The sequence below is a fragment of the Lepisma saccharinum genome, chromosome 16, assembly GCF_977018435.1.
Source record: "Lepisma saccharinum chromosome 16, izLepSacc3.1, whole genome shotgun sequence".
NCBI classification, from domain to species: Eukaryota; Metazoa; Arthropoda; class Insecta; order Zygentoma; family Lepismatidae; genus Lepisma; species Lepisma saccharinum.
The window spans coordinates 34,054,825-34,081,313 of record NC_139244.1 but is presented as its reverse complement, the minus strand read 5'-3'; the positions used below and the strand labels follow the sequence as shown (position 1 = coordinate 34,081,313).

Below are 26,489 nucleotides of genomic sequence, written 5' to 3'. Positions count from 1 at the left end.
CCTCTGAACAATGCCATAGCCGAGGTTAAAGAAAAAATTGAGACACTTAAAAATTTTATGAACAACTTGCCATCTTCTGATGCTTTTAGTGCAATAACTCGGAGTGTTGCAAACATCAAGCTGCAACTTGAAACATATGAAGATTTTGGAAAAATTCAAAGTACCATAACCCATCTTGAGGGTACAATAGCAGCAGTGCAAAGTGATTTGACAAATGTACAAGAATCTCTAGAATCCCGCCTGCCTGGTATTGTAGACACACTTGTCAGTGTCCAGCAACAGATCACAAAGCTTGAAAACCTCAACACTGAATCTGAGCTATCTGATTTTCATCACTTGATCGATGATATCCAAACAAAACTTGAAATTTTACAACAATCAACACCCACTCAGGCAGATATAGCCCTGCTCCAAAATGCTATGCAAAATGTGGCTGATGCTTCTGAATTAAATAATGTGAAATTGGCACTTGAATCTTTGCAAAATACTGTATCAAATCTGCCTACATCACAGGAACTTAAAAATATTAAGAGAGCTGTGAATCGCATATTGAAATCAGAAGATATCAAGAATATCCAGACAGAGATCAAACAACTTACTCAGACAGTGGCCACTCTACCAACTAATAAACATATTAATGAACTGCATGCCCTGTTTGAGGATATCAGAAGACAGGTCCATGATCTTACTGCTCAAAATTCAAAACTGGCAGTTATTGAAAATTTGCAACAAATTGTAGCTAATATCAAGCAGCAGCTAGGGACCATGGAATCCAATCAAGCAAATGCTCTGTCTGTTTTTGCCACCCAGCTTCAAGAGATTGTGCAACAATACAAGAAACTTACTGTGGACATAAAAATCAAGCCAGGCCATGATGATGTTGTTAGGACTATTAATGAGCACCTTGAATCTGTAACAAGCAGATTGCATACAGCAGAAAAAGAAATAACCGGCATAATCGAGAATCCAAAACATACAGTAATTCTTGAATTGTACAGCATCCCCAACAAAGAATATGATTCACCATTTACACCAGGTGGCAAAATATATATGCTGTCCCCTGCTCAATTTTATTACCAGTTTTTTGTTGGGGGCACACTGAGACCAATCAACAATTTTCTAGACATTGAAACATATATAAATAACCATGAAAAGGCCAATCATTGATGATCTTAAATTAAGAGATTATCTTGTAAAAAGATTTAAGGGATGGAAATCACAGAACCGAGGAATTTATGAACAACACAAACAAACAGAACAACCTATTATTGATGCTATTAGTGAATTAGGTAAAAATATCAAAACTGTTACAGAGCAAAATCAAAATTTGATCACAGAGCTTGTACCTGTAGCTGCTAGGAACATATTAGATTATCCAATCACCCCACTTTCCAGTATTCATACAACTAGTCCTGTTGCTCCTCGAAGAATTGAAGCTACTCTGGATCCTATTGAATTGGGTCTTCTTGCTCAAAAATATATAAGCACACCTAAAGACAACAAAGATGAGGTCTTTGGCTTATATGCTGACACAGAGCGTGATGGTAGCATCATACATAGAATTGGCAATTTCAGAGTAACATTTATGGGAGATGATCTCATTGTATATTCAGAATCTCATCTTGGAAAAAGAGGTGGTTTTGTTAAATATCCCGGCACACCTGGATTGTAGGAACTGATGACTAGGAAAAGGCCTGGCAACTATACAGATCAAGATTATGAGCACTACAAGGAAATATTAATAAAATCAGATGCTCTATACCAGAACAATGATCCCACACAAAAAAGAGTCAAGTCTAGCAGTGGAGCAAAATATAACAACTTAATCAAGCCCATATGGTCACAGATCAAGACTGGCAGTGGAATCAAACAATACAACACCCTGCCTAAAGAATTTGTCTGGGTTGATGATGTCAGGAAACTTGTAGATAGGTTATTGGTGATAGCTGGAGAGGAAAATCCTGGCAACCACAATTTTTACAATGAAAAGGTTGTAATTATGGACATGATAAGCACCAAATTGTCTAATTTTATAGTGAATGACACTAAGGGGATTGGATATCTTATAAAAATTATTAATACTCTACCACCTAAATTTTGGAATATTTCTGAGGGCCGGGGGTTGGTTAATGACATTATAAAGAAGCTGCCATTTGAACTACACATTCCAGGCTATCAGTATTGTGGTCCCGGTACAAAATTGGACCATAGATTAAACAGAGGGGACCCTGGTGTTAATCCCCTAAATGCTGCTTGCAGAGACCATGACATAGCATACAACACACATACTGATCTTGACAAGAGACATGTTGCAGACAAAAAATTAGAAGAGGCTGCATTTGGTAGATTTGTAAGCAAAGATGCTTCTTTGAGTGAAAGAATAGCAGCATTGGGAACCACCATAGCTATGAACACCAAACAAAAACTGGGGTGGGGGCTGTGAATATGTATATAATAAACCTACAATGAAGGCCAAGGGTGTTATGTATCAAATACCTTATGCAGGTCTTAAATCTCTTAAAACTATTGATAGCCTTTTAACCAAAAAGCAGCGCAAGAAAAAAAATTCTTGTCTTGCAAAGGGCCATGGTATGAAATTGTTGCTTAGTAACCCCCAATTAAAAAAATTACAACAATCTAGAAAAAAATCACATGTGGGGGGTTTCATATTTACTATCCCGGCCATCTTAGCAGCACTTGAGGCTGTGGGGAGCTTGGCTGGGGGATCAGCTGCCATAGCAAAAACAGTAATAGATGCCAAAAAGAATAAGGCAGAATTAGATGAATTAAAGCACCATAACCTGGCCATTGAGAAACAAGGCAAAGGTGTTAAGAGAGCCATGAATAAGTTTAAAAAAAACAAGAGCCGCTTACAAACCAAGATATTGAAGCTTTAATCAAGCCACTGGGCATCAAACATTTTAGAGGTGTGTACATGTCTGATTCTTTACCAGAACAACCACTCAACAAAGAGTGTGGCATTGTTAATTTGGATAAGTACAAAAATCAGGGCACTCACTGGATCTGTTATCTTAAATATTTAAACAATGAGGCATTTGTGTTTGATTCATTTGGAGGTATTCCACCTGAAAATTTAATAAAATATCTAAAATCAGCTAATCTTTATTACAATAATGCCCGTGTTCAAAACTTCAAAGATGTTAATTGTGGACATTTGTGTTTATCTGTTCTTAGATATATGTCTCAAATAAATAAACCATCAATTGAAACTTTTCAAAAGGCCTTGTGGTATTTAAAACATCATGGGGGTATTCCATCTCACCAGCCAAAATTCAATATTGAAACTCAAATTGCACGATGATATAGTGTATCCCAAAACAATAGCTCTCAGAGCATTTTATGGCATGTACTTGATCCCTAATATTACACACCACAACAACAAAATTGCAGTAGGGGATCAAAAAATTGTCATCACTCCAGGGCAGTATAATCTGTCCACTCTAAATGCTCAATTACCCAGAGGTATAGTATTAACTCAAAATTCTGTCACTCACAGAGTAGAGATTGTATCTGCTACAGAAACAGTGGATCTGGGTACTATAGGAGAGCTGTTAGGCTTTGAGAACAACACAAAACTTGAACCAGCCATCAAACACACTGCTATTAATATACCTAAATTCTTAGCCATAGAGACTCTGAATATTCACTGAAATGTGGCTGAGGGTATGATCACCAAATCAAATGGCATAGGCACTCACAAACAAACTGGCATCATTGCAACATTTAAACCTAATTCTGAATTCATGGAGCCCATCATCTACACTCCATCCCCAACATTATATTTTCCTGTGTGCCATAATAGAATAGATAACACTGAATTGATGGTCACTAATGAAAAAGAAGAATTAGTTGATTTTGCTGGAGCCACAACAACTGCAATCATAGAGATTAATATTTAAATAAAAATACATACAAAAAAAAATGGAAAATATTGAGAGTTATGAGCTACAATCATTCCCCCCAAACAGGAGGACATTTGCAAATTTAAATCAACCCAACACAGAGATTGAGGTTGATCTTGATGTAGGGGATGGCTTTATACACCCCCACAGAGCAGATCTATACATCAAATTTGATGTTGTAAAGCTCGATGGAACAGATTATCCGGCAAATTCAAATATAAGATTGGTAGACAATTTTGTGCCGCATCTGTTCTCTGAAATTGAGATCAGAAAGCATGGTGTTGTTATAAACAGAGTGGATTATCCCGGCATTACCTCCACAGCTTTGGCCACACTAAAATTATCCAAAACCGAGGCTTCTTACTACAAAATAGGTGGATTTGAGGCTGGTAATAAAATTATATCTAAGAGCCACACAGTGCTGTTCCCTATGCGCCTGTTGCCAGGATTCTTCTCAGATTACAAAGATATTATGTGGAAAGGTGGTTTAAGAATTACATTTAGAAGAGCTGCCAATGATAATAATGCTTTGATGAGGTACAGTACATTAAACTCTACAGGGGAAGCTCTGCCCAATACCCTACCTGATGAAGGCAAATGCCTTATTCAGACTATGGAGCTAAGAATCCCAGTTGTTGAATATGAAGCCAGTTATGCTCTTAAATACAAAGCAGATATAATAAAAAATCCACAGATTCCTTTACAATTTTATACATATCAATGTGTACAGAAGCCTGCCGCTGGTACTTATTATGAGTTTGATGCTAGAAATTCATTCTCCAGTATACAATATGACATGCCGGATTTTGTGGTGGTATTGTTTCAGACTGGAAGACACAATAATCAGGAAAAAATTCAAGTAGATTTGATAACTGCAACATCAAGAACATATATCTTAAAAATGGCACAAATGAGGTATTTCCTAGAGAAAATTATAATTTAGACATGTCCAAGGATGATTTCCTTAAATTATATGAAGCATTTACAGCATACAAAAGGGTCACTACTGGCAATACTGACATGTATTACACACCAGATGAATTCAAAGCACAGAGACCCATGTTTGTAATCAACACTTCAAAAAGGAAACAAGTTGTGGTTAATGACAGGACAAACATTAAAATTATCTGTGAATTCCACGATACACTCCCCGATGACACCATATGTAGTGTTATTCTCATAGGGGAAAAATCATATGTTTATGATGTAAGAAATGAGAGAGTCACAGAACAATTCTAGAAGAATTTTGCATATTACATTGTCTTAGTACTAGATATAAGAGTTGAGGCTGGTGTCCAATTGAACTTAAACCGGAAGTAAATATGTGTGTGTGTGTGTGTGTGTGTGTGTGTGTGTGAGGGGGGCTTAGTTTTAGGTGTGGGCAAAAAACATATCAAGAGGGGCATATTTTTGACAGGATTATGGACAACAATCTGACAGAAGTGCCTTTTGTAAGTGTGGACAAATCAATCTGAGGGGGCTCATCATTTCACAGGAACTTCCCGAGGGCATTTTTAAAAAATCTTGGATTAGACGGGGTTCCACACTTGAGCAAAAAGCTCATATGGGCATGTTGAGCTTGTTTTAAGTGTAGGCAAATCTGCCTGAGAGGGGCTCATCATTTCTCGCGCCAGTAATAGTACAAATCACACTACTCAAATTATTTCCATGCAAAATGTTGGAAATATATTCTATTACTTTAAATAAAAAAAGGTACTCATGCTTCTAATAACAGTTCATTATAATGATTTTTGTGTCTCCTGTAAAATTTGAAATTTTGGACATGGGTCTATTTTCTGTAAAGGTAATCAATTTTGCGTCGCATTATATGATTTTTCATTTTGTCATTATGGCAACAGGAAGTGTGACGACGAGAAATTTCATTTTTTCCATTAGTGTTTTTCCACCGAGATTTTTCATATGTAATTGTACTTTCTATTTCTTCTGAAATTTCAACGTTTTGATTTCTTCCATTTCTTCCATTTCCATTTCACTTATTCTTATTCGCACGAACTTTCACTGGTATTTCCCGACTTGAGATCACTTTCTAAATTCTCCCTTGACATAAAAAAGTACGCTTCCTCCTCCATCAGTGGTCGGCGTTTAAAACGAAGAATAAAACTTCAAAGACTATAATTTATGATACATCAGACAAATCTGACCGCCCCCCCCCCTTTCCACGAGAGAATGTCGATAATCTTCCACTGATGGCAACCTCCATGACGGAGTGCTTAGAGCGATAAGATGTCACGTGTTACGGGTTCGAATCTCGGTCTGGACTCGGGTCTTCTTTTCATCATAACTCATCCACGATTAGCCAAAAGTGGCGAAAAAGCGAGGCTAACAGAAATCAAATCAATCTGCCATAGATGGGAACTATACTGCGGTGGGTTTGCGACAGTATACGTGCACATACGCGTACTGCTATAACTAGATCTACCAATCCAAGGAGGGATAGTTCCGGAGGACTACTTTCTTGTTCACCGATAGAACCATTGCTACTCGGCTTATTTGCCTTTCAAAAACACTGAGTAAGTTACTTGCAGAATTTGAGCTTTCAAATCAATAGTTATTTAATCATTGGTCGCTAAAGCTAGTAATTTCGATGACGTATGTTCGAAAAATCCACGTAGAATATTTGATCCAAATTTCGTTCAAACTGAGAATCGTGCACTATTGGTCACCTCATCTTCGTTCCCAATCTATTCCGAATGCGAGATGACAACGGGTATACTACTTTAATATTGTAATATATCGTCAAAAAGGTTTGGCCCTTAACGATGTGACTACATATCCATCAGGATATGGACAACATATTGTCTCTGTATGTTCTTTCCCTTAAAATATTGTCATATTTTCCTTTCGGTAAGTCAAGACTTTAAATTTGAACTTTATCATGAATTTAGTCCGACTTGTCAAATATGGAAGGTAGCCCAGCTGAGACGCTTGAACCAGAAAACTGCGTGCATTTGCAAACTGCTGCAACCTCTGAAGCATGTGATGGGATTTCCAAGTTGTAGAACTCGACATCGCACATCTGCCATCTTTCACAGATGTCGCACTTTCGCGCTTCAATAGCCTCGCGCTCCTTGAAATAATCATACTTGCAAAGGGAAGGGAGTAAAGTTCCAAAACATACGGATGAAATTAATATGCACTCTCTAGGGCACGGGGTCTCGTGCAGTTCGACAAACCCGAGTGCAGAGTGTTCCGAGGCAAGTGGTGAACAACAACAGTTGTGATAACTTTGCCAACGTCTTACAGCCTACGCAATACTAAGTGAAATGCAACTTGAACCTTCGTTGATGGATACGCCTCCGCCTAATTCAGTAAAATGACATTTAAAATGTTACATTTTAAAACATAATACTTTTTCTCATACATATATTATGACGTCAATTCTCTTGTGACAAATTTTTACTTAAGAAAATTGCCAACACGAAATCTCCGATCATACCAAAACTTCAATTGTTAGACTCTTTGATGCTCAACAGACGTTCCTTTGTCATCGTATCTGTCCATTTACACTGCAGAAGCTTTTGCAATACGACAGGCATTGCTTTATGTACAAAAGAAGAAGTTATATTCAGTTCTAATTGCAATCGATTCAGCCTCTGTGCTAAATTCTTTACAGTTTGCATCATGGTCATGTCATACGGAATGGTACATTGTTAACAAGAATACTCACACTGAAATTAACGAGATTGGGATATGATATCAACTTTATTTGGACACCTGGACATTCTTTAATAGAAGGGAACAATATAGCAGATAGGCTACTTTGGCAAAATATGCAGCGAATCAAACAATCCAACGGCCGCTTTCAATAAAGATTCCGTCCGTAGTTTTGGAATCACACACTAGAAAAATACTATTTACTGACTGGCAAAGCTTGTGGACAAATACTGGCACTCAATGCGGTAAGGCCTACTATTCTATACAAGAAAGAATTCCAAAGGAATGTTGGTTTAAACAGATTCAACTCTCCCGGAGTTCCCTCACAACTATAATGCGCTGCAGGTTAAATCACACTATCGCCGCAGCTCATCTGTACAAGAAGAATTTAGTGACTTCACCAGTATGTTTGTGCAATGAATATACTGCAACTCCAAGCCACATTATATTTCAATGCAAACTTTATGAAACTTACAGAGAACCATTTTTACAGGAATTGTACAGGAGTGGACATCAAGCGCCACTGACACTGCCTTGTTTACTACTGACTTCACCTTCATCCTCGGTAATCTATATTCTTACAAAATATCTTAATAAGTCTAATATAATTCTGTAAAAGTGTAATGAAATTTGGAAACTATTTATTATGAAAGGAATAATGTCAGTAAATATTATGTGCATACATGTATATAATACCAATTGATAAATTGTTAATTGGTGCATGGATTTTGTCCACAACCAATAAATATTTTATATAACAAAAAAGCTGTAATAGGAATTCTTCTTTGTGAAATTTGGACAAGTGTAACTGAAGCAGCATTTAATGTTATAAGGTATGCTTGTGATTCAACTCAACTCAACAAATAATTTTTGACTTACAGCTTTACATCTGGCTGTTTACGGCCAGGATACATTTTAAGTGCATAAAAATACGTTATGGATATATAGTTTACACACAACGTTCAAATACACTCTTAAATTCCTTATTTGTATATAACTACAAGGGTCGTTCAAGGTTGACCTGGTCCCTTTTTTTCAGTCCGTGTCCCGACTTTTTTCTGACCTCATTCGGGACGTCAAAATGTTCCGATTTTTTGACAAGCCATTTTTTCTTTAATTTTCTAGTGTTTACTCACTCATAATAGACATACAAACGAACATTTTCCACAAAACATTGTTGACTGCGAAAGATAAAGAAAATGATAACATGCAAGAGACGGTTTCTTGCATGTTAGTCAGGCGGAGGGGTAGAGAGAGAGGTTGAGCGTATGCAGTTGTGTTTGTTGGTAGCTGTGGCCAACTGTTTGGGTAATTGTTATCGGATGGAAAATAACGGCGCAAGTTGAACACAACAACCAACCAGAGGTGCAACCACGAATTTTTGTCTGGGGGGGAGCAAGTACCAGAATAAACATACCAATACTACTAATAATAGTAATAATAACAAGAAGAAGAATGTTATTTTTATATTATTATTATTATTATTATTATTATTGATTTGCTTAATTTTACTTCGCTTCTTGTGCCACTTTTGGCTAATTTGCGAAGATGGGGATGATGAAATTGATGAATACAATCACAAACATCCATTCTCAAGCCGGGATTCGAACCCGGGACCAACATTATTATTATTAATAGTAGTAGTAGTTGTATTAATAGTAGTGGTAATATCAAAGATGTTATTACCCTTGTAAATTATGCAAAAGGGGGTAGAAGTTGGTGCTAAAGCATTTGTGTTCGAACAAAAGATTTGAATTATTTTTTAAGCACGTTCAACTTGACATTATTAATAGAAAACAAGCACACAAAATATTTTTGAAAGACAGGTAAGGCTTGATAAATGCATTCCAAATATAATTCTTTTTTACATTAACATGTATAACTTTCATGCACGATATATGTTTCATATACGATACATATATATGCAACATGAAGCGACGTGGACACTAAATTGTGTACATATTCAAAGTTTCCTTAATAATATTATATACTACATATATTATTTAAATACATTACACAACCAATTCACCCATCTCACAATAAACCAACAGCAAAAATTACATAAATTGTCTCTCAAATGTGCACGCTCCCTTTCCTTAAAAAATGTTCATGCATTTAAAACAAAATCAATGAAGACAAGTCTCATTCCACTGTCTGTTAATTTACAATGCATTACAGAGAAGAATGCTAAATTGCAAGCGAAGCGAAGGGAGGAAGAAAATTTTTGGGTCCAATTTTTTTGCTGGCTCAAATCAATATTGTTTTAATAGGACGCCAATGCATTTTCTCTTTTACGGTACAACTTTTGTGCCTCCCCGATGGTGTAGTGGTAACATTGTCACCTTGCGATCAAGGGGTCCCGGGTTCAATACCCGGTGGAGGCACATGTCACAGTGGTTTGGATTCCACTTTAAACTGTAGGTCCAGTCCCGAATAGCCTTTATGTGTGTAAAGTGGACTTAAAACCACAAATCAATGAATCAATTTTAAAACTAACTTACATCGCGAGCGAAGTGAGCAAGAAAATTTTACGAAACGTATTTTCATTTGCATAAAATTTGAAGTTGTGGACGGAAATTGCCCCCTTCAATCCAGATTTAGCCCCCACTTGTTTTGGTCTCTTAAACACCATTTAGGCGGGACGCACTTCCAGACAGATGAGGAACTCAGGAATTAAGATTTTGAATTGCCTAATGATATTTGGGATTTATATATTTTTTAAAAAACAGTTTATCTAAAATAATAATAAAACAGAGTGCTTTTTTCACAGTTAGTTGCTATGTTACAACAATGTAACATTGACAAGATCCATTGTATAACTGATTATTGTTTGTTGAAATTTTTTAACCATTGTTATAACTGTATCATTAATCAAACTAAAAGAAATGTCTGATGAAGGGAGCGTGTGTTCTCATGAAATGTCACTACAAATTGTGTTTTTATGCTTGTAAGAACCGTAGACTACAAGATAAATATTTCTACAATGCAAGCAATGCGTACATGCAAGGGAAAGTGACAAAGTAAGTTTTGAAGATAATAAGCACGTATAATTGACTTTTCACCACCCTATTTTTCACACCCTGCGTTTTCTTTGTGAGTGTTCTTTCATTAATTTCATTACATCAACATTCATCCTCACCTTCGTGATTAGCCAAAGTGGCAGAAAAGCGAAGTAAATAAACCAAATAGAAAACGAAGATAATTCGTACGATTCTCAGATCCCATTTCCTTTCATATATCCGAAAACAGCTGCTCCGAGGCCAACAGCCGGACATGTGGAGAGATTCAGGCGTACCGCTGCACGCACGCCACTGTAGGCCACCATTAAACAAACTTGACGACAGCGCCCTCTGCGCAGGAAAGTTTTCGCATCCCGAATCTCCACGCCGAGTTTGACTTCTGCCTCCGCGTGTGTCAGAGCACGATAATAAAGGAGGGAAGCAGGCGGTAACCATGGCAGCAGGATCTCCATGGCGATAAATATATCGAACGCGTTCTTCCAGCCAGCGGCCTCAATTTTTTATAAATGAACACTCGAGTGGAGTACAAAATACATCTCTCACGATGTGGAGTACTTCCACGACCAGCTAGGTGGAATGGTCGTTAAGGAGTGACATCTATGAGCAGGTTTAGTTACCACCGTTATCGTTAAGCATGGTCCAGCTCTGACAATCAAGGTCTTCCAACTTCAATGTGAAGTTCGCTGGAAATATAGTGAAGGATATTACGGAAGTTCTGGTGCAAATTGTTTTTCACATGCGAAATGTTGCAAATAAACGACGGGCACGTTGTGATTGGTTGAATTATGTACGCAGAAGTTGTCGGAAATGCAACTGACTTCAACAGTGGAAAAATTCTAACAGCAGAAAAGGGTGATGTGTCGGTGGCTGAGTGTGTTGAGTGGTCTATTCACCCACTGTGGGTATAGGTATTCCTTCGAGTATTAGTCCAAATGGCAGACAAGTGACGTGAAATAAGAAAGCAGGGAATATTATGTTGAAAAGCATGTAAGAAGAAATAACTGGGGATCAAGAAAAAATACAAAAATCTAGATAGACGTCTGCCACCATTCAGTGGGTGATTAACCACATTCAAACATGCCCCAAATTTCACCCACTACTCCATTAAAATTCTGCACGAACACCTGAAATGATTGCTTAGAAAGTTTACAATTACAAAAATTTACCTTGCACCCTCCCGAATTTGAAATTCTGGATAAATAGATGCCTATAAGGGTAATAAGTCCATATTAACTATTACGACCAATACTGTATATTTGTTGAAATGTATTTCTGGGGAAAAAGCCGTCGAAATAATTAAGCACTTGAAGAACAAGTGGAAAGAAATATATGAAGAGTTTACGGCACGGATGTGTCCAGACAAAATTTCTGAGGGACGGTGGTTTGGCAGGATAATGATATCCATACATGGTGTGTGAGTGTGTGTGTGTACACTCCCGCAACTTCACACTTTCTATATTTCATATACCTATATAAGATTTATTATTTCATCACTGTTTGACAATAACTAATATACATTAGGAATTGCTTCACACGTTACTGAAATAATTTTCTCGTGTTTCTTAAATAGGCGACACAACTGGGATGAAGGAAGAAATGTTTCGGTATTTTTTCTCTGGGAGAACCGGGATATTTTCTACCTGTCCAAACGGCTCTGGCGCCCATCCAGTATAAAGTGGGTACCTGGAAGAAACTTTATTTTAATATTAGAATCGGACTATCAGCAATTATTGGGGCAATTGAAGGATAGAAGTAAAGGCGGCCAGAGGCATGATGCTGATCACATCACCCCCACCTTCGGCTGTGATCAAGAAAGTGTGGGGCCCTAACTCCACACACCCTATACGCATTCTTGGCGTCGTGCAAAGCACAGGGGAGCACTTTATTTATTTACACTATTCTTCGAGTACTCAAACTTATAGTTAAATTAGATGAGATAAAAATTACCTTCTTCCTTCATCCCAGTTATCCAACTTTCGTGTCCACATAGTAATTTGCATGAACTCTAAATGTGTTACAGAACTGTCTCTTTTCTTCTGTTAAGACACGCAACACATGCATGCAGGTATTTATATATATACATATATTTTTTTTTTTGCTTAAAATATCGTTTATGCAATATACAGGATATAAGGGTCTACCAATTTGAACGTCAGAACTTTGAAAGAGTGTTATGGCAACACTGACTGGAATGACGACATGGAACTGTGACATCTGTGTGCAGTAGGCTGTGGCAAGTTATCATGGAGAGATACACAATGCAACAACGCATAGAAATTATTCGAATTTGTTATAAAAATTCGTGTTCAGTTCGACAGACATTTCGTGCATTGAGAGAAATTTCATCATCTTTTCCGATAAAGCACATTTTTTCTCCATGGCTACGTTAACAAACAATACTGAAGGATTTGGGCAGATGAAAATCCGCAAGTGATTCCGGACGTGCCCACTCATCCTAAGAAAGTGACCGTGTGGTGTGGTTTTTCAGCCAATGGCGTGATCGGGCCTTATTTTTTTGAGGGCCAACATGGAAATCAAGTGACTGTCAATGGGGGGCGATATAGGAATATGGTGGTGCATGGTGGTGCAGTTTTTGTGGCCTAAACTGACAAATCTTGTCATCAACAATGTGTTTATCCAACAGGACGGTTCAACGTACCACAGAGCTCGCCAAACAATGCAATTATTGCAGGAAAAGTTCCCCGGACGAGTTCTGTCCAGAAAGGGTGATGTGAACTGGCCACCAAGATAATATGACCTAACCCCCCTGGATTATTTTCTATGGGGTTATGTCAAATCTAAGGTCTATGAGACTAAGCCACGCACAGTTCGTCACCTGAAACGGAACATCGAACGAACCATTGAGGCTATACCGCTCAATATGTGGGCAGACGTGCTGGAAAATTGCACATTCAGAATCCATTCCACCCACCGAAGCAGAGGAGGGCATTTGAACGACATATTGTTCAAAACATAATGCCATTGTTTGCTCTTCAAAATAATAAAAAAAATATATGTCACTATCACTTGTGGTTTTCATTCTATCTAATTTTAAAGATCTGACGTTCAAATTGGTAGACCGTATATATAATTTAACTGGTATGATATTTCAAAAAGAAAAAGTATGTAAATACCTGAATATAATTGAAATTCCCAATATAATGTATCATTGGTAACCAATGCTCTCGAGTATTTCATTTTTGTTATATTTAGGAATAACAAAGGTATGTGGCTCTGGAATAACCAGAACCAGTCCTGGAAATTTGAGGAAATTCCTTGGAGAGTTGTGAAATTGTGAAATGACATTTTGCTTGTATAATTTCTTCAATTTGTCGGACGAGTTCATCAGTAACAATTGGAAGGTCTTCCTTGACCGCACATCTGCAGCCCAGCCTTACATTTCTTGCACCAGTCTCTCACAGCACTATCACTCATAACACCATTATAAACACGACACAATCGACGATGAATTTCGGCTGCGTTGACTCCTGCTTGAAGAAATCAAATCACGCCACGCACCTCGAAACTGGCGGAAGCAGTAATACGAACGTCCATGTTCCTAAGTTCCTACTCGCACACTGTGGTCGTGTATGGAGTGCGATTACACATTACTATGGAAAGTATTTTAGGGTGCAAAATTATGGTGGGCAAAGGGGGGGGGGGGTTCTGAAAATCTTTTCAAAAAGGTGCTAATAAAATGCCTTTATTCAATACTCTCTTTTTCTGTGCCTTCTGTATATAATGCGCGTGGACCGCATAGAGAATTGTGGTTCTGCCGATAAGCTTTTGTTGAAGTTTGTACTTTCTCTAGCGGGTTTTGCTACATTATCTTGGAAACTATTAAGGCTGCAATATCATTTTATATACAGGGTGTTTCCGGGCTGAAGATACAAACTTTCAGGGATGATGTAGAAGGGCACATGTATCAATTTCAGATAAGGAACCCTGGTCCAGAAACGACTTAGTCGAAAGTTATAAGCGAAAATCGGTTGAAAATCTTGCGAGGAGATCCTCTGCAGTCTCGCTTCCTGTGACTTCGTGCGACGATGTCGTGCCTGCAGGGAAGCCGGGGGACTCCACTTTGAACAACTGTTGTGAATGTAGCAGCCTGTGAAACTTGTGCAGGTAATAAAAGTATTACATCTGCATACACCGATTTTCGCTTATAATTTTGGACTAAGTCCTTTCCGGACCAGGGTTCCTTATCTCAAATTGATACATGTGCCGTTCTACATCATCCCTGAAGGTTTGTATCATCAGCCCGGAAACACCCTGTATAGCTCTCGTTCTGGTCTACAAAATGAGACTATAGGATTTTATGTAGCTGCTCAAGAAGAGTAAAAATCATTTATTTTTCTGTCCAATTTTTTTAACAAAACATTTAAGAAAAGAAAGGAAAAAGGTGCTGGAGCATCAACGACTGGGTACAAAGGGAATAAATGTACTAATCTCACGAAAAGGTGCAAAAAGTTGCAACAAAGCGTGTTCCGTTTACTTGATTCCACGTCCAAAAATACATAGCTATCTGAAACGATTGTAATGAAAACAGCTATATTTTTGGAAATGTGCTGCACCTTAAAATCCGTTCCCTACACATTACTGCTGGCTACTGCGCATACGCCACGTCGCTGCGGTTATGTATTGCTTTTTACGATCCAATCGGAAGTTGATTTCTGAATAGCCCTCGTATTTCTCATTACATGTTGTTACCTAACCACCTCGAACGTATCTGCAGGTACGAATTCGCTGTAGGAGGCGTGCTACACCCTTGCCTAAGAATTTCTGAAGCAAGCGAACGAAAACGCGTCTCTGCGCAAGTAGTGACTCTAGGATGGCTGACCAATGAACGTGTGAGAAGGGAAATGAGTGCATGGAGGAGAAAACGCGACTGCAGCCGTTTGCGGCAGCGCGCACTATTTTGCTCCGCCCACTAGCTTTCTTCTCTTCTCTACCGTTACGCACGGTCTTGCTCCACAGATTCCCAAGACAGAGTGTAGATAATTATGTCCTGATAGTTGAATTCGTCCACCATCGAGGAGTTGTTGGGTCCTCCCTCAAGCGCTGTTGCCACATGTACCTACGGAGGAAACAGAGGGTGTTTATGTGCAGAGTACAGTGCTCGGGGGACCAACACGTGGCAACGCTGGAATTCTTTGTTTCTGAAGCAGCCAGTGAAGCAAAGTTATCCTTTCAACAGACCACAATACTGTGTGGTGTGGCTCCTTGTGTACGCTGTCCCACTCTTCGAAACGTGCACTTACTGCCATGTGTACTGCGTTAAATAAAGAAGTCCTGGCATGTTTACAAGGATCTGGTCGCGGGCACTTTGCCGGTAACTGCACTACCACAAATAAGCCAATGGCTTCCAAAATAACGATTCGCATTTCCACATTTGCACGAAACGCCACATAGAGTGTGGATCAAATGCCAAATATTGTGGAAAAACTGCTGAACATTTAAACCTTTTGAGGTAAGATAATTTAATGCTGATAGATATGTTGTAGTATTATTTTAGTTTTTTTATCTGAGGAAAATTTATCGATCACCTTTCAAGATGGATAAGGTAATATTTATTTTTCTATGTTGTGAAATATCCAAATGTTTCTCATACTTGTGTACTCTACACTAGTGCAAACGACTCTTGTCAGATATTCTAGAGATATTCATCGACCTGTAGTGTAAAATTAAAACTCTATATGGTGCGTCGTGTAGGAGGGGCAGAGCGTCGAATTTAAGTCACCTTGATATGCAAGTTTTCACTGCAACTTCCAAGCGTCTTTCCTTACGTTTCATGTAAGCGTAGCATCCACTTAATTTAATATTATTTAATTATTTTTCTCTCCTTTCCTCTTTCCTTTCTTCATCACGTCCTGCAGTGCTCTTCTTTTGCCCACTCTTTCCAACACCGTTCTATTTCTTACTTTGTGTGTCCATTTCATACGCTCCATTCTTTGCGACAGCCACATTTCTAAAGCTTCTAGTGGATTTTCTTCACTTTCTGGTTTCAGTGCCATGCAATGCTACACTCCACGCAAAACACTTCATTAGTATCTTTCTTAGTTGCTTATTCGGAGCTCCACAAAACGCACTTCTTCTATTAAAAGGCTTTTTCAGCAATTGCTTTACGCCCTGACTGCAGCTAATGTTGCTGCTTATGATAACATCAAAGGTATCTAGATATGTTAATTTGTTATACAGTACATTTTGGTCTCGAAATCTCACGCTAATTTTCACGCTGTACTTCCATGATGGGTTGTAATAATGCCGGTGAAGAAGAAGATAGATAGATAAATAATATTAAATGAAGTGGATGCTACGCTTACATGAAACGTAAGGAAAACGCTTGGAGGTTGCAGTGAAAACTTGCATATCAAGGTGACTTTAATTCGACGCTCTGCCCCTCCTACACGACGCACCATATAGAGTTTTAATTTTACACTACAGGTCGATGAATATCTCTAGAATATCTGACAAGAGTCGTTTGCACTAGTGTAGAGTACACAAGTATGAGAAACATTTGGATATTTCACACCATTGAAAAATAAATGTTACCTTATCCATCTTGAAAGGTGATCGATAAATTTTCCTCACATAAAAAAAGTAAAATAATACTACAACATATCTATCAGCAGCAAATTATCTTACCTCAAAAGCTTTAAATGTTTAGCAGTTTTTCCACAATATTTGGCATTTGGTCCACACTCTCCTAAATTTCGCAACACATTTCAAAAATTGTATTTCAAGTTCTCTCTACATATGCCCTAAAATGTTTATACTTTGAAAAAGTTTGAGCTACAGAGGTTGAAAAGAATTCTACATGACGGGATAGTGTATAAACATAAGGAATATCTAGGGCCTGTCCGGTGGCGCAGTAGCAGCGTTGTGATCAACGGGTCTCGGGTTCGATACCCGGTGGAGGAACATATTCGTTCGGATCGCACTTTAAACTGTAGGTCCAGTCCCGATTAGCCTTACTGTGCACAAAGTGGACTTAAAACACCAACTCAATCAATCATAAGGAATATATCCGCTACTTTAAAAGTAGCACAAATTCAATACTTTCGAGTGATTCAAAATATCTAGCTCCAGTTCAAATTTCTACTAATTTTCCCTACATTTACTTCATTTATGGGAGCTACAATATTTACGACTTGCAGCCGTCCATAAATAAAGGAATGTATTTTAAAGATTTTTTACTGCCAACGTGCATGGCAACAGATGACAAAATATTTCCACGAGTCGCATACCAGAAGCGCAAAAATATAACTTGCCCAATTTTGGAAAATGTCAAAAGGCAAGAAAATTACTGGGGACATTTTAAACTATACATATACAGGGTGTTTCAGTAACCTTTAATCAAACTGGCAGGGTTGATGAAGACACCGAAGAAGCCCCGGAATCGCGTTCTTAAAAAGCTATACGCCAAAACTTCCTATGACAGTGGAATAAGACAACTGAACGATACTTAACATGCTATTATGAATGAAAAGGTGTGTAAGGCACGAAACATTGTCATGTTCACTTTATTCACTAACACATACCTACGTGTCCTTCCCTTCCTCACTAAACCCTTTCGTATAACATCTGAATCTGCTGTGTGCTCTGCCTTTCTCGATTTGATATTTTACTTGTTACGTATTTAGTCCCCCAAGAAAGCTGACATTAACTTTATAATATTACGTGGCTTGGAAGTGAACAGAACAGCACAGTTGAGCTTAGGACAAAGATAAAGAATAAACGTTCAGCTACACAAGAGCACCCATGTGTAGCATAGTTCACAGTGTTGCAATCTAGCAATGAATATCGATAGGAAACACTGGTACCCCACGCGTCTGACGGAAGGTTAAGGAAGAAAACAGGAGTTTGCGGGACATGTGGCTAACCTGCGTTCATCCTCCTATTCTGCTTTGCATGGTACGCAACACCCGAAGGAAAATATCGATGCAGCTAATCAGGGGTGACCGAGTGGGTACCCGGGAAGCATGGCCCGATCCACACCTCCGCTGCCTCCGAGGCACGAATAATGCATGAGTCTGAGATAGACCGAACGAAGCCGGAGATATTTCTTTACTCCCCGTTCAACTTTTGTTTTTCCCTCCCTTTCTTTCTCTCTTCTCCTTCACAATTCCCACTCAGCTTCATTCTTTCATTTCAATGCCTCTAAGTGACAAGGGATATTTCGTTTCGTTCGCGGCAGGAAATCAACTTAAAAAGTCTAAAACAGGAGAGTCGAAAATTTCCGTCTCTTGTTTTGGCAAGGATGACGGTGCTGTTTGGACGAGGCTGAATAAGAGACGGCAAAAGGGTTACAATGACTAGATTACTTGCTTGAGTCTATTTGTAAGTCTACTTTATACACAAAAAGGCTAATCGGAACTGGACATACAGTGTGAAGTGGGGGCTGTAACAATCTACAGCTTGTTCCATAATGGAACAAGGAGCTTTTTCTCATAGTACGTGACTTTGAGGACATACTGTGACTCGGATAATGATAGTAAATTCACGTTTTGGGTTCTGCATGATTCTTCAGGTATGTAATTAGCAATTAGTAAAGTTTAATTTTATTCTTGCTATGTTTTGGGGGAAGGGGCGATGTCCTGAAAATTATTTTTTCATTTATTTCTACAAGATCGTTCTTTTCTCAATTCTGGTGTTCGGAAAAACACTTTTACGAAGGGAAAGCAATAAGTGCGCACTTTTCTCCAGGGTGATGGAAAACAGGCAATATGCAGGTACCAGTTTTGTGCCTTCACATCCCGGCGTTGCCTGCGTAGGGGTCCGATAAATTTCAAATTTCGTGAAAAAAAAGATTTTTTCTTTCTTCTTCTTCTTCTTCTAACCGATTACGATTTTTTTCCAACGCAAGCTTATAGCTCAATGTGTACTGAACAAAACGAGGTATAATTTGTAACTCTAGCGTTCTTAGTTCAAGAGATATAATATTTTATTTAAAAGCATGCGGAAGTTTAAATTTCCCGCTGGAAGCGTCCGTAGTTCGGGGGTTCACCGGAAAACACGCTTTTCTAAGGGGTTAAGGGGTGACCTTCAGAGAAAGTACCCAAACGCTAACCTCACTTCCACGTAGTACACATCGGTAAGTGTTTGTTGAAGGCCAACGAGGCTTTGGCGTCTGAACCTACAGCTAGTATAATCCTACGTGGGATTGTGTTGATCTGTGATTTTACTTACGTGTACTGAGTGTCCCTCTACAGCCTCAGCTTTGAACTATAGTATGGTGATTTATCCTCAGAGACTGTATAGCTTTATTTGTTATTAATACTGTATGGCAATATTAGCTTTAGCAATTAATTTATTAAGTTTTTAAAGGACCTTTTCTCTTGTATTAAGATCCTGTACTCCATCTTGATTTAGTTGTGTTGCATGTGCCCATAATTTTAAAATCAATCGATCAAGTTTAAACTGGGATCCGAACCACTATCTTCCTTCACCAAGTATCGAACCCGGGACCCCTTCATTACTAGGTAACGGCTTTACAACTGCGCCATCTGGGAGAACGTGACACTATTTATTAACCTCGTGCAAAACGTTTCTGGATTGTGGTATGATTTTTCCTTTGCCAAGTTTTTTTTTTTACTTGTGTTTGGACGATAGCGCTTGCACATTAGACCCGTAGCGAGGGTTAGGCTAGGAGGACTAAAGCCTACACGGAGGCATTAAAAAATGTCAGAATATGCGACGGGGAAATTCACACTTGGCAGAGGTACATTCTAGTAACACTGCTGGAATTTTCTCTTTCCCAAATTATAGTAGTTATAGCACATTTTGAAATACTTTCTTCAGACACTAACACACAACTGAAATATTCTTAAATATGCTGAACTTTTCTTAAAATCAGAAACGTAAACTACGAATCTTTAAATAGAAAATATATAGTTTTAATGAGTTTTTCTCTGTTTCCTCATTTCAAAATTTGTCGGATGTAAATATCACGAACCATGGCTAAGAAGAAACGAAAGACGGACATGAAGTGTCGTTGAGATTGGCGCCGGAGGAGGGGGGCACCAACCCACAAATCTGCCTAGGGCGACAAAATGTCTAGCTACGGTGCTGTTGAACATCAATTTAGATCTTCGATCATGTCTAGGAGACCAGGAAAGATAATTGTGTACGTTTTATGGGTACGATACGCTTGGAACCAGTGCGCTAACGATCCAAGTTTTCTATGAATTACTGATAACGTTATGATCTTGATACGTTCATTACACACATTAGTCACCTGACTAGATTACACACAATTGACTTGAAAAGTGAGTTTCGAGTATTTCTACAAAAATATTACTGCAAGCGATATAAATTGCGTACCGACCGTAATTGACATTAGATACATAAATACGTAAATAGCCTCAAATGAACTATATTAACATGCATCCTAAGGTACTCCAGTACTTACCGGGTTGATAGCAGTCATGTCCCTGTCTCGTACGAGACTACTCGTGTCGGAGTCCGCTAAACTGCTATCACTCTGAAATGGAGAAGAAAAGAAACATTGTTATATATTTAGCATTACATATTAAAGATGAAAAACGGTGCTGCCATCTGTTATCGAAAAGTTACTGCAAAATTGCCTTTAGTTCCCCCTTAAGGGAGAATTTGTCATATTTATTATGAAACCTATGTATTTCTTTGGTAAAGGTGATTAAGTCACAGAAGAATACACGATAATAAAAATCAGGGTGTTCGAAATGAACTTAAACATCTGGCCTCATAGACCATACCATTGAGTACAATATCAGTTACTTATTGAAGTGAATTCTAGGAAGAGAGAGACATTTTCTCTTTAGTAGACCTATTTGAATTGTGGAAACGAGTAAGTTTTATTGAGCAGAAGCAAGAAAATATTTTGATGTAAAATAACAGACATATTTTGCGGCACCAAACATGAAACAAAACACAATCTACGAACTGCAATCTCACAATCAACTACCACAGTTCATGAATAAATTACTGTGACCGTAAGCAGTTGTAAATCTGCTTGTTCTGTCAGAAATCGAAATGTTATTGTAAGAAGGAAAATTTGTAATCTTGATGTAAACAAACGCGTTGAGTTGCTGCAAAACTGGAAATGTGCAAAAATGTTCAATTTCAATACGACCATAATTCCTATTGCACGATGACAGACTTTGTCTGCTGCAGAACACTCCAAAGAAATAGGAACATCTTCATTGATTGTGACTAAAGGAATAAAATTAAACATTATTTATATAAGTATTTTAAGTTATAGTATAGCTTTAGTTGATGATATTAATCTATGACAATATTAGTTTTAGCAATTGATTTTATTAAGATTTTAACGGACATTATTATATTATCTTATCTTATTATATTAAGATCACGTATCCCATCTTGATTTAGTTAAAGTACTAAACTTAGAATCGGGTGCAAGTCAAATAGAATCAACTTGAAAAGAGCATTTCAAGCTCTATTTGCTCATTTGTGAATGGTAAAGTGCATGTTACGAAGGTCACTAATTAATATTAGTGCCAGATCATGTCAAGTTAAGTGCTGGTTGGATAAAAATCATGATTCTTTACTTAAAAAGTAATTTTTCTTGATTTTTTAAAATTTAAATCGATTGCTTCCATTTCTTTAGAAAACTTAATTCAATTCATTTTAAAATTCCTTGTATGTTTTCTGGTACCATACATAAAAATATATGTCTTTTTTATGGAAAGACAGCCTTGTAAAATATTTGAACAGTTTGATTAAAGCAAATAAAAAATTATATGTAAATATACATTGTTCTGTTTCTGATTAACTACTGTGGAAATGTTTGAGTGTGTTAATGAAACTATAATAATTTAAGTAACTTTCCTTCAAGTGAAAATGAAACATTCTGAATATACTATTAAAATTGTAACTTAAAATATTAACTTTAAAATTTTAATAAATTTTGTAGCTGAATTTTGGAGATTTTTTTAATGGTAGTTTTAAAAATACCAGCTGCCATGTTTATTTACAGTTTAATGACAATTACACTATTTATGGTTTAACATGATTAGTATTTTGTATTTTTTTCTACACAAAATGTTTGCTATTTTTTCCTATAAAAATATTGAATTTTAAATCAAGAGACATTTGTCTTTACATTTCCCTCTGTATGAGCTTCACACCATCAGTATTAGAGCCTAATAATCACCATTAAATGATCATGAGATTAATGTATTTTCACCAAAAGTGATTCTGGTATCTACAAAATCCTTATAAATAATTTATTTTAAGTGATTTAAATCAGTGATTCTTTTTTCAAAAATATCACCTGGTATAAATCAATCCAGCCTGGTTAAAAGTAATAAAAACTGCGGGAATGTGTTTTAAGCATGGTGTAGGCTAAATTTCAGCAAATGTTATCAGTTTATCATATAGATGTTACATTTCAGTAATAAAAGAAAGAATAAAACCAAGTACAATATTTTATTATATTGAAGAAACTGCTACGAGAGATGTATTTTAAATATGTAATTTTAGGTGTATGAATGCCTTATACTCAATATCTATATTCTTCGCAGTCATCAAACGCTAGATTTTCAGCACTTCACTACTCACGTGCTTGTAAACATAAATCTCAGTCAAGACTTGCATTCAATACGAGATATTTTCCCAAATCTTTACCAGTTACTTCATATAGGTGATTTATGCAATAACATTGAGATTAAAAATTTAGCTGGTAAATGGAGAAGTTTCATTTCCTATACCTTTAATAGCATCGTAAACAATTCATATCTTAGATAGAGGTTAGTTTATAAACAAGTTTTCAATTCCTATTGGAAGACATTAAAGCAAATTGGCAGGGAGGGAATATCCTGGCTTGGAACAGTTCGCTAGAAAATCAGGGAACATTAATTGTGCACGTAGGAAAGTCGACCAAACAAATATAATTAAATCGATCCATTGTGCATTTCCAATCGAGTGTTCGGCATTTAATTTTCATTGTCGATATCGATTTAGGCGCGCCGGCCCTGCGGTCACCTGCATCCACCGCACCATTTGTGTCCTTTGAAATTTCCAATCGTGGCTCTGCAACCGCCGCTGGTTGGTCCACTGGCGCAGGGGCAAGAAGGGTCGTCGTGTTTTTCTGCCGCCAGACGTGCACCGCGTGGGACTGTAAAATTTCAAGTTCGGTGAGGAAAGGGACCTGGCTCAACGTGACGTGAATCACATTATTTGAGGACAAAATAATCGATACAGTGCATAAGATGGATGCAACCACTGTGCAAATTAATCTTCTTGCATTGGGGGATGCCCCCTCAGTGACTAATTTTGTGACTTCATTTTGGGTAAGTCTTTTTGGGTGTGCAAATTTGTGTATGTTACCATTAAATAAATTAAACTATTGCCTTCCGGTTCTAAGTATCTTAGACCATTGGTTCTAACATGGATCATTAAATCTTATGATAACATGTAAACGTAATTTAGAACACCCCGATAAGTCGGACTTTGCTTAATCCGGACAGGCAAAAGGCCAAGAAAAGAGCAGAATGCAAGGTTTTAAATGTGGCTAGAAGTCAACAAGAGAACTTCCCAAAGAAAAGGCAGTCAACCACTGATGAAATTCAGTTTCCTGCAGACTTTGTACTATACTGTTAGTGTATTTAGGCCTATGCCCTTTAAATACACCATAATAAACGTGTTTTGTTGCTATAAACGGAGTTTTAATGCACTTTCTACTGTTCTTTTAGTTTATTTCAGTTAATCCGGACTTCCGTTAAACCGGTCAACTTATCCCCCATTAGTCCGGATTAACGAGGTTTTACTGTACCTAGTATATTTACATTCTAAGAAAACCCAAACTCATGTAAAAAAGGAGCTATCGAACTAGTAACACCGAAAACTTGACCAAATTTATATTGCCACTACCGACAAAAGTCTTGGGAACCCTTTAATACATGTAAAATATCAGCACTATGCCATGAAACCGTAAGTGGAAAACAGCCCGCTGTTGCCTCGACTCGATAAGGTGGATCAGTTTCAGAACGGTGTCTTTCTTTAATCCACAAGGCTGCATACTTTTCGGCACGGAGACCTCTGATAACTGGGCTATTAATGGACCGAATTATTTTGTGTTTTTGTTACATAGTTAACAAATGGTATACTGTATGCTTTCGATACCATTTTCTATTAGGGAGAAAAATCATCCCTAGCAGGGATAAAAATAATTTTGTTTTGTAGTGGATAAGAAATTTTGGTGGGGGGGAAATACCCGACAGCCTCCCCCTCTGTTAATTCGCATACTGATTACAACATGTGAAGGTATGGTTGTTTTTATTACGCAAGTCAGCTGGGAATTTCTCAAGCAATACCTTTGGGGTTCCCAAAGTCTCTAATAAATGGGTTCCCTTGAAAGCAACCCTGGGTGGTAAAGACGACCGAAGTGTTGTGCTGACATCACCTCCACAAACGGCCTAGCCGCGAAAGTGTGGAACCTTATCTCCACATCTCTCTCATGTCCTTAACGGCATTTTAATGTGCAGGGTTAGCTTTACATTTTGTTTTTGTTATTTTCTATCCATCTTCTGCAACTTTTGGCTAATCGCGACGATTTATTTGACCCTATGGCATGCCAGTTGCCACATACTTCACTCATTATTTCTACTAGAGGGATTAGTTCTGTCTAGAATTTATTACTCCAATGAAAATAGATGTTTTAAAGACGAGCCTGGCGAACATGTGAGCCCACTGAGAACTTTATAACCAGGCTCTCTGAGTCTTGTGCCATTGGGCCAATGCGGACCCGGAGCTTATCCAACTTAAACTGATAATTTTCAACATTTTGACATAATTATTCATTTTCCCCAGTTTTGTTACCGAGCAACACTTATCGCGATTTTTAGTACCTTCACGCATAATTAAGCTCTTAACACTCATATAATCTGTTATTTCGACACACTTGTATATAAATGAAATTTGGGACCACAGTGATGAAATGACAGATTATACAAAGTTTTAAGGGCTCAGATTTGTGTGAAAATATCAAAATTCACAATATCTTTTATCTGGTATGGAAACTGGAAAATGTGAGAGGTAGATCACTAGTAAATAATTTCAAAATTTCCAAGTTCCAGTCCTGAATAGAATATTTTGCTCTGAAAATTTCTACAGCTGAACATATTGTTTGCATAGGACAAGACTTTTTTGTGTGAAGAAGCTTGGATAAGGAGAGCACAAATTCTTTGATAAAGCACATTACAACATCTGCTTGTAGAGTTTAATTCTGTCACACATTGTGGCAAATATTTACAGTTCTGAAAGAAATACTAGACTTAATGTTTGTCTTTCGTAACGAATCATAAATGATGCAAAATACATGGTATATCTGATAAAACGTTCCGAGTTTAAAAATAACATTCAAACCCCAAAGAATTATAAATTTCAATCAAACAGTACATTTTTGGCGTTGTGAAAACAATACACGGGATTTTTCAATATGTACAACTTGCCTTATGTGAAGTTTTAAATTCTAATTTTCACTTATGTTCATTTTACACAATATATGCCATGCTTATAAACTTCACTGTACTGACGTCCGGGGGTAGGCACTGGGGGAAAACTACCCCCTGACAAGATTATGTTAATTCAGTAATTTTTTACCCTGAGTATGTAATTTACAATATTAAGGAGGCCCCCCTTTCCCCCAGAAATTTCTCTTTCCTCCCCTTCCCCAGTCACTTTTTTTCTGGCATTGTTCCTGCTAAAACGCATGTTTGAGATGCTTTGTTACTCTTGGGTTCAAAACTTTTTCAATAATATTTACAATAACTAGTAAACATTAGGGAAATGCTTATGATAACACAAAATAATATTTTAGAAAATTAAAGCACTTCCGTCTGCAGGTATTCTCTGCTAAATACAATGC

The 26,489-nt window shown here is 37.5% G+C and overlaps 1 protein-coding gene across 4 annotated transcripts in view; it reads right to left on the bottom strand.

Annotated features, from left to right (window-relative positions):
- Window positions 1–26,489, bottom strand: part of LOC146000385 (uncharacterized) — an 891,759-nt gene that overhangs the window by 699,519 nt on the left and 165,751 nt on the right. For all 4 annotated transcript variants that reach the window (XM_083137967.1, XM_083137965.1, XM_083137966.1 and 1 more), the window contains exon 2: window positions 21,030–21,101. In XM_083137967.1, the coding sequence (XP_082994093.1) occupies window positions 21,030–21,047 (18 nt within the window). In that variant the 5' untranslated portion in view covers window positions 21,048–21,101. The remainder of the gene's footprint in view (window positions 1–21,029; window positions 21,102–26,489) is intronic.